The sequence below is a fragment of the Lepisma saccharinum genome, chromosome 13, assembly GCF_977018435.1.
Source record: "Lepisma saccharinum chromosome 13, izLepSacc3.1, whole genome shotgun sequence".
Taxonomy (NCBI): Eukaryota; Metazoa; Arthropoda; class Insecta; order Zygentoma; family Lepismatidae; genus Lepisma; species Lepisma saccharinum.
In genome coordinates, this window is record NC_139241.1 from 47261724 (window position 1) to 47276747 (window position 15024).

At 36.5% G+C, this 15024-nt stretch overlaps 1 protein-coding gene across 1 annotated transcript in view; it reads right to left on the reverse strand.

Moving 5' to 3' along the window:
• Positions 1 to 6078: 6078 nt before the first annotated feature.
• LOC145997256 (protein lin-9 homolog) overlaps positions 6079 to 15024 on the reverse strand; it is a 35955-nt gene continuing 27009 nt past the window's right edge. Inside the window, exon 9 of the mRNA XM_083134107.1 lies at positions 6079 to 9103. Coding sequence (XP_082990233.1) covers positions 8912 to 9103 — 192 coding nt within the window. The 3' untranslated portion in view covers positions 6079 to 8911. The remainder of the gene's footprint in view (positions 9104 to 15024) is intronic.

A 15024-nucleotide genomic window follows, 5' to 3' on the forward strand; every position in this document is an offset into this window, starting at 1 on the left:
GTCAACTATAAGCCTTTTGGAGACACAAATGACACTTTCACACGGCACAAGTCACACGCACACTTGTCAGTTTGTGAGGTATAAAAACCACCACACCACAAAAAACAACTTCAGGCATGTGCACACTTCGCGAGCCTCGCTGATGGATGTGACTGCTCTGATAAACTAGACCGGAGTGACTAAAACGCGCCAAATATTGCACTTTCTTGCATGTGCATCACCAGTCTAATTTTAGACAATGCAGGTCACATTGCAGCCACTTGAGAAACACTTGTGCTCGACAACAAAGACCTGTTTTCATGCATGCCTAAATCTTTGCCTTGTTACAATGCAGTTTTCATCTCCCCCCCCCCCCTCCCCGGCCCTTGTGCCGACATGGGGAAAGTTCCTTGTGGCCTCAGGTACCAACAAGCAAACTTTTCACCCATCGAGTTTCCAGTGGTTGAAGAAACACATTGCTTTAGAACAACAAATCCTGCCTTTATTTGTCGGAATTCTTTTTTCTTTGAGAGGAAACCGCACAAAAAAAACCTGCCATTGCCTTTTTTGTTCAACACCAAGACGTGCAAGAGTCATCATTGTTTAATATATGTGTTAACAATAATATGAAAGAAGAAAATTGCATTATAATGTAAAAACTACGAGCATAACAAGGTATCTCGATCGAGATACTTGGGCACCAAGAGGATATTGGAGTTGTGGGGACTTATGAGCTGCACTTGGTCTGCAAGTCTAATACATTAGAATTCTAACATGGCAGGGAAAGGGTTACTAATACAGTTGAGACTGCTTTATACGTAACTCCATTCTGCATAATTCTATTTTATACATAAATTACTGTAGGTCCCAGCAAAATATAATTTAAAAACATGTTAATTAAACTGTATTTGTACATAATGCATTTATTCATAACTCGTGTTTTACGTACTAATTTTCATGAAATACAGTTGACTTGTACATAACCAAGCTACAACATGTCACAGAAGTGACAGTTTTTAGTTGCTACTGGTTGGCCGCGGAAAACAGAAAGAGAAAAAGTTACACGCTTGACCAGAAAGTAAAATTTATACAGGAAGTGGACACAAATCCACATAAAACTACAACTAAATAGCTGCAGGTTTAGGCATCCCTTATACACTTTGCAGTCATTAATAAAACAAATGCTATTACAGACGAATTTTAAAATTGGGTAGTAAAACTATAAAATTATAGTGTCTACTGTGGTATTTCAGTATCAAAGTGCTCACTAATAAAGTGCCAAATGTAATGTATTTAGGAATCAAAATTTTAGAGTTGGGGTAGTGGAGAGCTTAAAATATCTAGGAAGCATAATTGAGAGAAGTGGAAGAATAGATGAGGAGGTAAACAGAAGACAAATGGGTGGTGGACTAGATCAAAGTGTTCGAAGATTAATATGGAACAGGGATGTACCTATGAAATGCAAGAAGGTAATGTACAACACATACTATGTGCCAATAATTATGTATGGAGCAGAGACTTGGACAATGACAGAGAGAGACAAAAAGATGCAGGCAGTGGAGATGAAATTTTAAGGAGTATATTGGGGAAGACTAGAAGGGATAGAATAAGGAATGAGGAGGTCCGACAGACAGTGGGTGTGGTGAAGCTTCAGGACAGGATAGATCAAGCACGGATGAGATGGTTTGGACACATGAAGAGGATGGATACAGAAAGACTGCCAGTAAGAGCTTACAATGCAAAAGGAGAGGGAATAAGGCCAAGAGGGAGACCAAGATGTCAGTGGAAAGAGCAGATAGTGGAGAGTGTTAGGAAAAGAGGACAAGATTGGAAGACCGTGGAAAGAGAGGAGAGGTGGAAGACCAGGAAAAAATTGAGACACTTGACTTATATGCCGACCCAGTCAGAGGCAGGAAATGGTGAAGGATGATGATGATGATGAATTTACCACTTTATGACAGAAAAAAACCTGTATTACGTATATCTTGTCCCTCAAAATAGATACAATTACAGTATTTTAATAATGATATGACATTGTATCTAAATCTTATTTCAGTTATACATATTTTCTCTTCACATTTGCATACATATAACTCAGGTTTAACTGCATTGCAGACCCTAGAACAAGACACAAAATGGAATCTAGGATCTTTTCAAGTTAGGAAGGTACAAAAAGTTACACTTTAGTCTGGAATTATTATTTATTAATCCGTGAAAGCAGTGGAAATATTTCATAAGGCAGAGAATAATTTATTTAATATAAAGGATTTCCATATTTGAAACTTAATCACTGAGCAGTGAACACTTACATTTGGTTTAAAATCACACATAAAGCCCAATTTCATCTATTTTTGTTTATCAGAACAGAGAATAGGGTCATTCCATGTCAAATCAACCAATTTCAGAAAAGTTTCCAGGTCATGGTTTTTTTGATTTGGATGAAATTTAGCATGAAGGTTCAATCATGTCTGGAAGGCTTGTATTCCAAATATTAGGTTCCTCCGAGAAATAGTTCTAGAGTTATAGCCTGTGGAAGAAGGTGGTGCGCAACAGAAAATGTGATCCAAATATGAGAAATGAGCCTCAGAGCTTACTTCAGGACTCAATAATTTGGAACTATTCATCACAGCCTAGTGATATGTACACACCAAACAAACCTCTCACCAAGAAACACGTGTATTGCATCAAAATACCCTCAGCTTGTTTACGTTAGCAAATAAAACACCTCAAAATATGCATTAAAAAGCCTTACATGTCAAAAAATGCATGTTTTGTGTGCCTGCTGTTACAACTGTAATCCAACCAGGAAGGTGGCATTAATTTTTCTAGTAACCTCGATGTGAGCTCAGTATGCACACATTATGTCGTCTCCATATATATCATCCAATCCATATTATATGTGGTTGAATATGCAAGAAATTGAAAAATCACGGAAAATGGTGGATTTTTGAAATGGTGTAGCATAAAAGGGACAAGAGATGTCCAAGCCAAGTTGCATACACTATGTAATTAGACCTTCCTCTAATGTGTGTCAAAATTTCAACTTGTTATTGCAAGGTGCTAGTGCACAGTAAAGGTAGACCCTTAAACGCCCAGTGCATTTTCAGTGGGAAGTTTAAAATTGCGCAAGGTTTTAAATGAAGATTTATATCTCTGTAACTACGAATGCTAGAGTTACAAATTATAGCTTGTTTCTTTCAGTACAGTCTCAGCTACACACCTACTGTTCAAAAAATCCAATTTGCACTAACTAAATAGAAGAAGAAGAAGACAAAAGTTAATAATCTTATTTTTTCTTTACAAAATTCAATTTCGTCGGACCCCACATAGGCAACGCCAGGACGTGTGGGTCCAAAACAGTTCCTGCATATTGCCTGACATATATTTCATTCTCGTAGCAAGACTTGTGCATTTACTGATGATACTTTCGAAGAAAAATATTTTCTAATGTAAAAGCCGTGCTTTTTAAAGGGAAATTCAAAATTCTAAAAATTATCATCTCGGAAACTATGAATCCTAGAGTTAAAACATTTATCTCGTTTTCTTCCGTACACACTAGACAATACGCCCATGGTCGAATAAACTTAATTTTAATTTATCAAGTAGAATAAGACGAAAGTTAAATAAAACTATATTTTTACGAAATTTAAATTTTATCAGGCCCACACGTAGGCAACGCCGGAATGTGATGGTTTGAAACGGAACCTGCATATTGCCGGATGTGTGTTTCATTCTCGTGGCAAGAATTGCGGACTTGCTTCTGATACTTTCGGAGAAAAAATACAATTTTTAATGTAAAAGCAGTACTTTTCGGGGGAAATTGCAACCCCCCCAAATATATTCAGAATCAATTTGAACTTTACTAAATACTAATAGGACGCTTAAGCCTCTTTGTGTAGCACTCAAGACATGTATCTGTGAACATTGACTGAGTCGTAGTATGCTCCAAAAGTCGAAAAAACCAAATGTGACATATTTCACGTCTTGGCGTTAATGGTTTAAAAATATGTATTGGGACAGATGACCACTTTTCTGTAACAACCACAAATTGGGCTTTAACCTCGCACAAAATCACTAGAAAGGAAGTACACGATTATTTACATTTCTTTAGACATACATTAACAGGGTGAATATCACTAGGCTGTGATGAATAGTTCCAAAGTTATTGAGTCCTGAAGTTAGCTCCGAGGTTCATTTCTCATATTTGGATCACATTTTCTGTTGCGCACCACCTTCTTACACAGGCTATAACTCTAGAACTATTTCTCAGAGGAACCTAATATTTGGAATACAAGCCTTCCAGACATGATTGAACTTTCATGCCAAATTTCATCCAAATCAAAACACCATGACCTGGAGGCCCTGGTCGATCTGACGTGGAATGACCCAATAGTTAAAAACAATATTTTTAAAGAATCCTTAGAATAATTTTGATTGGATGTTCAGAAACCTGTAGACTTCAAGTGCAAGAATAGGTAAAAAAAAAACAATACAACTGCAGCTAATTGGTCTCTGTAGAACATTGTCAAATAACCAGGGGAACAGAATTTGAAGTAATTCACTAATAATAACTGAGCATTTGCATGGCTGTTGATATTCTCATATAATTTTCTAATTTCACAATATTTTCATTACGAAAATATTGTGCGTACACAATTTGGAAATGACATGTTTATTTCAGTCATTTAAATACAGAGATAAGGATTTGGTACAAGAGTCTCTCTTCGTTAGGCTATGGACAGTCTTCACACACAATAATAAATAAAAATATTGTATTTTCAGAGGCTGCTAATTTATATTTCTCCGAACACTTTGGCACAATTCAAATGTGTGTCTTTTACGAAGGAAATAGGTAGGAAAAACAAATTACCAACTCCTGAAAGTGGATATCTTTTAACATTAATTTCAAAGTTTGCATGGACTCTTCCTACAGTTGTCCATTCCCAGTTTACAAACTTCATCTCATACAATAATTGCAATGTTGTCTGATCAGCAGAAGTAGGCACAAATATTTACAAATTCATAATGCATTCACTGTGATAAATTTACAAAAACCTGTAATGGTTAATAACCAAATGTCTGCAGCAAACATGATACAATAATAATAATGCAATATAATATTAAATTTACCTTTCTGCGAGGTTACTAACTTCTATATCTTACGGAAACCCTTTGTGATTTACTAAAGACCATTTAAATAAAAGATGTAAAAATTATAAACAAACAAAATCAACAGAATCTAATTATTTATCTTGAAACACTGTATTTCTTATCTACATTAAATATCTTATGAAAAGAAACAGGCAGAAATAAGAGAAACAATAAAAATGGACAATATTGCAACACTGCTAATAAAAGAAAAATTAAGATTTGTGTTGACAAAACACTCGTTAACAAATACATGAGTGGAATTTTACAAATCGTGTACATCATCTCTCGCATGTTTAATTTTCATGTACTACATTTTGGGGATTTTTCTTTCATGTGACAAAAAATATGGAAGCAGAGAGAAATACTGTTAATGAAAAGTGTTTCTGTTATACAATTTCCATATTGTTGTTTTAGAAATTGTGACATTTGTAACATGAGATCCAAGTGAAATATGGTATGTGTAACTAGTACATGTAATTCCATTATAGCCCCAGAATAATATATTTTTTAACTTAAACCAGTCAATCCACCTTACAAAATATACATAAGTTTAGAAACCATACCATATTTCAAATGGTTTCAAAAAAATGCATTGTAACGTTGTGGCCTGATTGAGATTCGAATATAAACTTTCTTTCCACTCTTTCAAATTGTCTAAGTCATCTGTTTTGCATGCTTTTGTTCTTATAAACTCAGCACACCAATGAAGTAAGATGCACAGACACACAAATTTGGAAACAAGTAGTTGTAGTTGAAAATTCCTCTCTTTTTGAAAAACTGCTACGATATTCCAAATTCACAAGAGTTACCTCTGTTTTGAAATAACATTCAAGTGAACTTTCGTGTTGTTTAACTTCGACTATTATCCAGATATTTGTGATTCTTTCATGGCACAAAGTGTTATTTCCATCACAGATATGAGCCATTCCATGTGAAAGTGGACAAACAATTAAAATATCACTCATTACGTATGAAATTAAACGGAAAACTAGTGCAGAATTTGGAATTATTAATCCAAACATTATTTTAATGGCTTTTAAATAACATTGTTTCAAACCTATTACTTTTTATAGCAGAAATGGGATTTTATATGTGGTGTCTCCACTTAATTTAGTTTCATTATGATATAATATTATGCCATGATAAAATAAAATAAATTCTAATTTCGTTCGAATTGTCTCAAGCTCTGAAGTGTCCTACTTAATTTCCGAAACAAATCTTAGTTTGAAGAATCTATTTATGATAATTTTCATAGCCTTGGCCTTGTTCCAATAATGGGCATGGTGTCACACCCATCACATGCAAAAAAGGTTAGAAACTAAAAGCATTTAAATGTTGAATAAAGATTTCTTTGTGAAAATAAAATAAAATTGTTTCAGTAAATCCATATATATCACATAGATTTCTGAAAGACTGAGGAAGGCCCTAAAGTCATGTCTCATAAATGTCAGACCCGTCCCAAGTACAAAAAAAGTATTTTCTGTAGCTGAGAATTGAGATGGGAGAAATATTCTGAAATTAAATAACTTTCATCAAGGAAAATGAAATTACATGAATTGATAGCGTTACATATTTGAAGGTGCTAAGCAAATAATTAAAAAATGAATGTAAATTGTCTAAATGTCACACCTGCCACAATGGAATTGCCCATATCTAGGTAAAGGTAAAGTTCCCCGTGCATAAAGCACTGTGCCATGAAGGCCCTTTTAGGGGATGTTGTGGTAGGGTCCACACATTCTCGATCTTGGCCATTTTGGAGGTGATGTGATCAGCACCATGCACCGGTCATCTTTACCCCACGGGTACCCATTGAGGCTGGGTGAGGCCCAGAGCCACTTTATGCGGAGACAAGGCTGAAAAAAATTCCGACCTTTGATCACCCACTCTGGGAATCGAACCTGGCTCTCCCACGTGGCAGTCAGATGCCCTACCAAATAGACCACCACGGCTATTAGACAACACTTTTGTCTGCAGTCCAGCATGTAACATGTCGTGAAAATCTGTTGCTAAAACATGCTGATAGCACCAAATGTAAGCTTCCTAACCTACTAACACACATTACTTTCACAATTACAATTCAAATAATGTATACGTTACGACGCCAGGTTTAGAGCTCGTAGCAACTGATTTTCATGACACATTACATGCTGGATGTGCCTGAAGACAGACCTATAGACAACACAGAAAGCAAGATACACAACAATTCATGTGAATGCTCTAGAAGAAATTCTAAGCAGATATAATTTTGCACAATTTGGAACGTCATACCGGTGTTTTGAAAGGAGAGAAATTTTTTACAATAAAACTTCGATAGTGCAGGTTGAAGGTACTGTACGGCCATAGGGGAGGCTTTTGGGCTTGTGCCCTCCTCATTCCCCACAAAATAATCCAGACTTGATTTTAAAATTCTGATTGTGTACAGTAGTACTTGCACATCATGTTGTAAGGTACAACTATAATGCAAATATGTACTTTATAAGCTGTAGTTATGTACAAACTTTTACAGGGGGCAAAAAGTTCAAATTTGTTTACAATGCTAGACACTTTGAAGTTGATATATAGTGAGAGGAAATAAATGTGATATTGTTACTTTTCAGTAAGTGCTTACACAATAAATAATTGAAATTTGTTACGAATCTTAGGAACAATGATATAAAGACAAGAATTAAGTTTTTGCTCTGTGTATACACGTGTAGCTCTTGAAAATGCCCATGTGCAGTGTTGTAACATCTAGTGTTGTAACATCTAGAACAGCAAAAGGAACGAGATTTTTAACTTGAATTCTTTAATCAGAAGATGACTGGGCTGTGGTAATATGGTGAACAGCAAAGAAATTAGTTAAGGCACTAGTAATGAATGAAGATTAGTTAAATCAATTAAAAACTCGTCAGAACAGCAATGATTTAAATATGGTTGATGCACTGTTTGAAACTGGTCGGAACTTGTGAAAAAATTACACAAAAATAATGGTTATGGCACTGAAATGAGTTGCGGTTGGATTAGTTAAGGCACTGTGACAGGGTGAAGTTTGGTTAAGTTTGTGATTAAGTACCATGGTAGGTAAATGGGTGATAAATTTTGAAACTGTTTATGGTTTGTGGTCTTGATGGTTCAAATTAAATTCTTAAAACATTGCATTTGATTAGAGCACTATCGTACATCAAGTCTTGATCAAGCCACCATTTTTTAATGCCATGTTTACAGAAAATCAAGAACTTAAATATCGGAAAAAACAAGAAATGACATAATCTCAAACAGATTTAAATCTGTGCGTCACTCAACCTGAGACTGTTATAATCCTAGCTACTGACCAATCAATCGTCTAACTGGTACTATAACTATTACAAAAGTCATACACAACCTCTAGTTACAAACTGAAGAGTCAGACAAGAATCCATACTTTCTAGTTGTATTAAACTCTCATCACTTCACTCTGAAAGTCAGCGTGGCAGAAATTAAAAATAATCTATACTCAACTTATTTACAGAACTTAAAAGGAACAAAACATAAACTCACATAAACATTTTATGTACATAAAATATATATGCTGTTGTCATTGCACTGCTTCAAATGTTTAGTCAACATTCTTTCACACACACACATACTTTTGGCTTAGTTATTTCTATTAGTTCTAATCTATACTTATAAACCAGCAACACCCGCATAATAAAAAATCTCACATAATCAAGCATACTTTAGTACATACACACACTCGCTTATATATATATTATGTGCAGAAATTGAAACAATACTAAATATTTGTTTATTTGGCAACAATTCACTACACTCGCTGTATCATAAAAGGGTGTAGACTTCCCAACTGACTCAGTCCCATTTGAATGTGTTGCATGTGAAGCTCCACGCAATTCTGAAAACATGACTGGTTCTGTGGACTCAACTTTAACCGGATTTCTTCCAAAGAGTTCTGAAGAACATTCAGTTCATATGCGTTCCTGTCGGCATCACCCAAACTCTGAAAATAATGATTGACACATAATTTCCTCCTTACAGGGACAGTCTTTGTATCTGTACTAACCTCTTTATTTTCATATAATGTATTCAATATTTCATGTCAGATACATGAAGTCTTTCCCAGATTAAGAAAAATCGTACCTTAAAAACTATGACAGAAAGACGAATGTTGTGGCATTAAATATCCTGAGTTATCGGTTTTTTGGCATTGTTGCAATTGACTCTGTGATAATCCGATTCAACATGGCCTCAATGTTGAAGAAGAAGTGCAGTATGTTCTGTGGTAACATGAAAGTAAATCATTGGTTTATTTTATTGATTTGGTGTTTTAAGTGCACTTTATGCACAGTAAGGCTAATCGGGACTGGACCTACAGTTTAAAGTGGGATCCGAATCACTATGTGGATCCACCGAGTATCAAACCTGGGACCACCTTGTTTACAAGGTAATGACGCTACTACTGTGCCATCGGGGAGGCCCTGTAAATCATTGGTGACAGTTCAGAATGGAGTATGGACGAAATTCTCAGATGTTTTAAAAAATCAAGTCATTGGAATGCAAAGTTTAAGGAGACTGCTGAAACCAGAATGGGTAGGTCTGTTGTGAGTGAGGGGACTGTGAAAGCAGTGTGCACTACATTTCAACGCAGTTCACTGAAATCAATTTGTCATGCTTCAAGAGAACTTGGAATCCCTCAGAGCAAAGTAGTTAACATGTTATGCAACAGCTTCATTTTAGGGATGGTGACTGAGCAGATGCTGAGAAACTGAGAATCGTTAAGACATTCTCCATGCAACATGTTGAAGTTTATGAATACAACAAGAAACTTGTGATTTTGGGGAACATTTTTAAAAACACATCATGTCTGTGCCTAACATAAGAAAACATTTTAATTTTGGTGCCATTTATAAAAAAAAAAAACAAAAAAAAACGTCTCTATCTAATATACTATTTGTGTAATAAATGTTTGAAATCAGGGGAAAACTTTTTGTACACACTGTATTTCAATTGTAAACCCACCATAAAAGTTACTCTGTGAAATTATACAACATGCAAAGATAATCACTTTCAAACATTAGGGAGCTTTCAGACCAAAGCAACAAGCAACACAAGTCACTCCAATCTGTAATAAAGTATTCAATGTGCATGCATGTAGGGCTATGCGATATTTTGATATATCGATGTCCATATTGATAGATATCGCCATTCTTAAATTTGTTGGTATTAAAATACATGTTGTGCTTGATGCCACTTAGAAAAAGAAAACAGTAAAGGATTCACATTTGCCCCTGCTCGGTTTCACCATCACTTTGTAACATTTGAAAATTTGATCTCAATTAAATTTGCTTTATTATGCTCATTCTTCAGCCATAGTAAATAGACATCTACCTGAGTATTTATAGACAAGTCTATATTTTGTTTACAGATATTATTTAAAGGTATGTTGCTTGGATGCACATACGTAGTAGGCATATTCAGGATACAGCTGTATATGTTGTACATTCAAATATTTTTAATGTATGAGGGTGAATCAAATGAAAACGGAACAGGGGCCACAGAATGAAATCAACAAAGTTCATTTCAAAATGTAATCTCGAAAGTTACACAAGCACTTGTCCCACTGTTTCACCGAGTGATGAATACCCTGCTCGTAGAACTCCTTTGGCTGAGATCGGAACCAGTTGCGAACACTGTCCATGACTTCATTGTCCCAGTGGAAGCACCAACCCTTCAATGCCTTTTTCAACAACCCAAAGGTACGGAAGTCGCTTCATGATAGATCAGGGCTATACGGTGGGTGTTTCAACACTGTCCACCCAAACATCTCCAACGTGTTCTTTGTAACAGCTGACGTATGTGGCCACACGTTGTCTTGCAGCAAAACCACTACAGAGGACAAATAGCTGGGCCGTTTGGCTTTGATTACTGCGTGCAAATGGTGGAGGGTACTGCAGTAACAAGCAGAGTTGATCGATTGACCATAGTCCAGGAACTCAAGGAGAAGGGGCCCTTCGTGATCGAAAAAACATGTCAGAATCACTTTGCCACTACTCTGCACCATCTTGGACTTCTTCGGTGGTGGAGAGCTCGGATGCCTCCACTGTTGACATTGTCGTTTGCCTTCGGGTTGGAAGTGGTGGCAACGAGATTCATCACCTGCCACAACCTGTTCCAGGAAATTGTACTTGGCATGATATCTCAGAAGATGCTGCGTAGACAATCCCATATGGAGGCTCTTCTGGTCATCTGTGAGATGGTGTGGCACCCACTTTTCTGTACTGCAGTATGTCTGTAATGACAGTATGTACGGAACCGAAACTCACTCCCACATCCATGCTGATGTCCCTGATGCTGACTCATCTGTTTGCGTGGATTATCCGGTCGACTCGTTCCACCAGAGCTTCCGTGATGACGACGTGAGCTTGTCCAGGTTGCTCATCATCCTTTCACAGATTCCCGTCCCTCGGGTCAATGACAGAGCATGTTTTCCATAGACTGCCTTTATTCGCCACTGCACTTGTCTTCTTGGACGATACTGCTGCCCAACCACCTATGCATATCACGTGCTGACACACGACTATCTAGTGCGAGTCTATTATGCAGTAGGGGTTTCCTTATGTACCTCCACTCTACCTCTCCACAGGGTTGTCGCCATACATAAATATAACCCAATACATCCACTGTTCCATTTTCATTTGATCCACCCTATTATTATTATGACATTATGATAAAATAATAGGAAAATGACATTCAAACCACGAGTATAAAAACTGGGATTTTTGCCTCAGGAATCAGCGTGGTTCAATTACTGGTATTTTTGTTCATCACCTAACCCATGTCACATTTCATGTCTCACTATTACCTGGTTAGGGGCTTGGCTCCCTCCATGGCACTACCAGGTTAAGCTTTGTATGCTAGATGTCCCAATGGGCTCATTTATTGCAAATATTTTCTTGCCTCATATCTTGTATTCCAGTTATGTCATCGTTACTAAAGTACCAAATACTAAAGAAAATAAACTGTTCAAAATGAATTTCTTCCATGTTTGAGTTTTCTTCAGTTCTACCCAGTGAAGGCTTCTGCACAGGCCATCCAGAGTCGCCAGTCTCCTGGCAGCAAGAGCATCAGGCATGTAACTGGCACGCAGCAAGGATTGTAACCCCTATGTTCAAGTCACGGTCAAGCCGGATTTTTCCTGCTATGTCATGATTAAATTATTTCATCGATCCTCACAAAGAAACATTTAATGTGTATGCACAAACAAAAGATCCCACTTCGAACAGATACTATAGGTATTTTCTCTTACGGCGGCCGGTCCTAGTTCTGGCAAGGGAAGTGGAGAGCAGGGATTACGCCGCACACCAACCAGACAACAGCAGTGGCGCAGAGAGTCACGACGTCAAGGGGAGGAACTACTATGTGAACCTCGTTCTACTTGCTGCTGTGTTTCCTATCCTGCTGGATTGGTCGCTTCCCTGCTCCCCACTTCCCTTGCCAGCATGATGATCGGCTGCCGTAACAGTAGAAAAGACCTTTAATACCGATGCTAACCACTTAATATAGATATGCACACATTGCAGTAATTTTAAGTTGTTCAAAATAGATATAAAAGTGACGTGACAAGACAAGAATTCAATTGCAACTGCACAATATCAATGTACAGAACATTGCTTAACAGTTTCATCTACAAATTTCCACCACATTCTGTGGTACATCATGTAATACCTAACAGAAATACCAATACCATGCAATGTTAACCGGACATTATCCAATCTAGTGCTTTTAACTATACTTATTCTAACACTTATGTTTTGAGAGAACACCTCTTCTCTCCTCTTCAGGTGAACAAATTTATTTTTTTGGTTGTAGAGATTGAACCTATGATACATCTGTGATTTTTACTACAAATCTGGTGTGCTAACAAACTACTCCAAAACACTGGAGGTTCCAAGTTCGAATCCTGGCCTGGACATGGTTGTTTATTATGAGTAACAACAAAAATTCATCAAATATTAGTAACTTTAGAATCAGGTAAGTTGACAATTAATAATATTAAAAAAGTATAAATTAGTCAAAGAATAATAGCATTTTTTTAAATTTACCATGAAACAATGCCATATTCTAAATTAAATTTCAGAAATACTTTTGCACTACGAATTCATTATCCACACAAAATACACAACTCACTTTGTCACAGATCAATGGTAAAAAGCAGAATGTTCATACATAATAATCTAACAGAAGTTTACATTAACAAAACTGTAAATAAATTACTTAAATTAAGAAGACCTAGGTGGGTAGGCCACGTGGCAGAGGAATTGGTTACTATTCCAAGTTTTGCATCATTCGGCAATTTCATGTGCATGAAATATTAATTAAGATGCTTTCTTTCAATACATAAAATTATTTAATTGCACAGTTGATGTTTTTCAGCCTTCCCACATCTGCAGAAAATTTAAATTCCTATTCATAATATTCGCATGATTAATAGCATCCTGGGCCATCCAAATGGTGCCATTATAATTCTGTCACCTTGTAGTAATCAAGAATCCCATGTTCGATCCCTAGTCAAGGCCACCAGTAGTTTGAATTCCAATTTGAACTGCATGTCCAGTCCCGATTATTCTATCTCAGCATAAAGTGGACTTGAAACTTCTCTTTTGAGGAGTTTCCTACTATCAATATCATAGCAATTCAAACCATGACAGTATTTCCTTCCTGCAATTTAGCTTGAGAAAACTGATGGTGTTATTTGTTGTAATTTACTTCACTTTTTTCCCCTTCTGGTTAATCACAAAGATAAATATTAAAGTTGATAGATGAAAGGTTAATTGTACACATACACAGACAGAACACAATCCACACCAAGGATTACACTGGCTATTGGTCAAGTCACCAAAGCATCACTAGTCAAAGCAGCCCAGGATGTACTACATGAATGCTTTGTGAAAAGGACATGTATATAAAATGAGACTGGATATTCAGTAGTACGTATTATTTTAACGAACAGGTCTATGTCACTGTCACTTACAGAAATATTGCATCTGTTTTTTTATTTCTGGCAGAGCTTTTTATACAGGGTGGTCACAAAGTGGGCCCCTTTATTTTGGACACTACGATGGTAATAGTTGGATTACTTGATATGAACACATACCTGTGTCATTGATTAACCACATCTGGGACTTCTTGGAGGCCCTTCAGAACGTATTGAGGGGAACGTCACCGTCCGGAAAAAGGTCTTATTCACACTTGCATTGCGAAGTGTGGCAAATTTTGGTTCAGAGTTCGGCAATGCTACGAAAAAGGTGGTCTCCATACCGATGATCCGGACACTTAAACCATCAGGCATGTGTTCATATCAAGCATTCAACCATAACCATCGTAGTGTCGAAAATACAGGGGGGTATGCCCACTTTGTGACCTCCCTGTACATTAGGGACGGGACAGATTAATCAGGCAGGTAGATGTATCGATTCATAAGTAAAATAACCAATTATTTCACCAATTTGATATATCTATAAATATCTGATAATTTAGTGCAAAATTCTGCAATTTTGTTATAATTTTTACAGATAATCTCCATGCCCTATTTTTTGAAAGAAGTAAATGTCTAAATATGCACCTTTAGCACTGCAGTCAACTCGAAATATACATCTATTAAGGAGGTTAATGAACCATTCAGGTTCTTCAAGGACCATTTGGAATCCATTACATCGGATCGGTAGAATATCAGTTATCGATATTGGCTAAATTTTAAATTGGGTCATCCCTATTATACATAAAAAATAAAATTAATAGTGTATTAGTAATTATAATAATTCGTAATTTATTAGCATATTAGAACACTGGCCAGAAAAACTTTTTGCTAAGTTCCCTGCAAACTTCTAATATATTTTTAGCACAAGCTGCCACTGCATTATA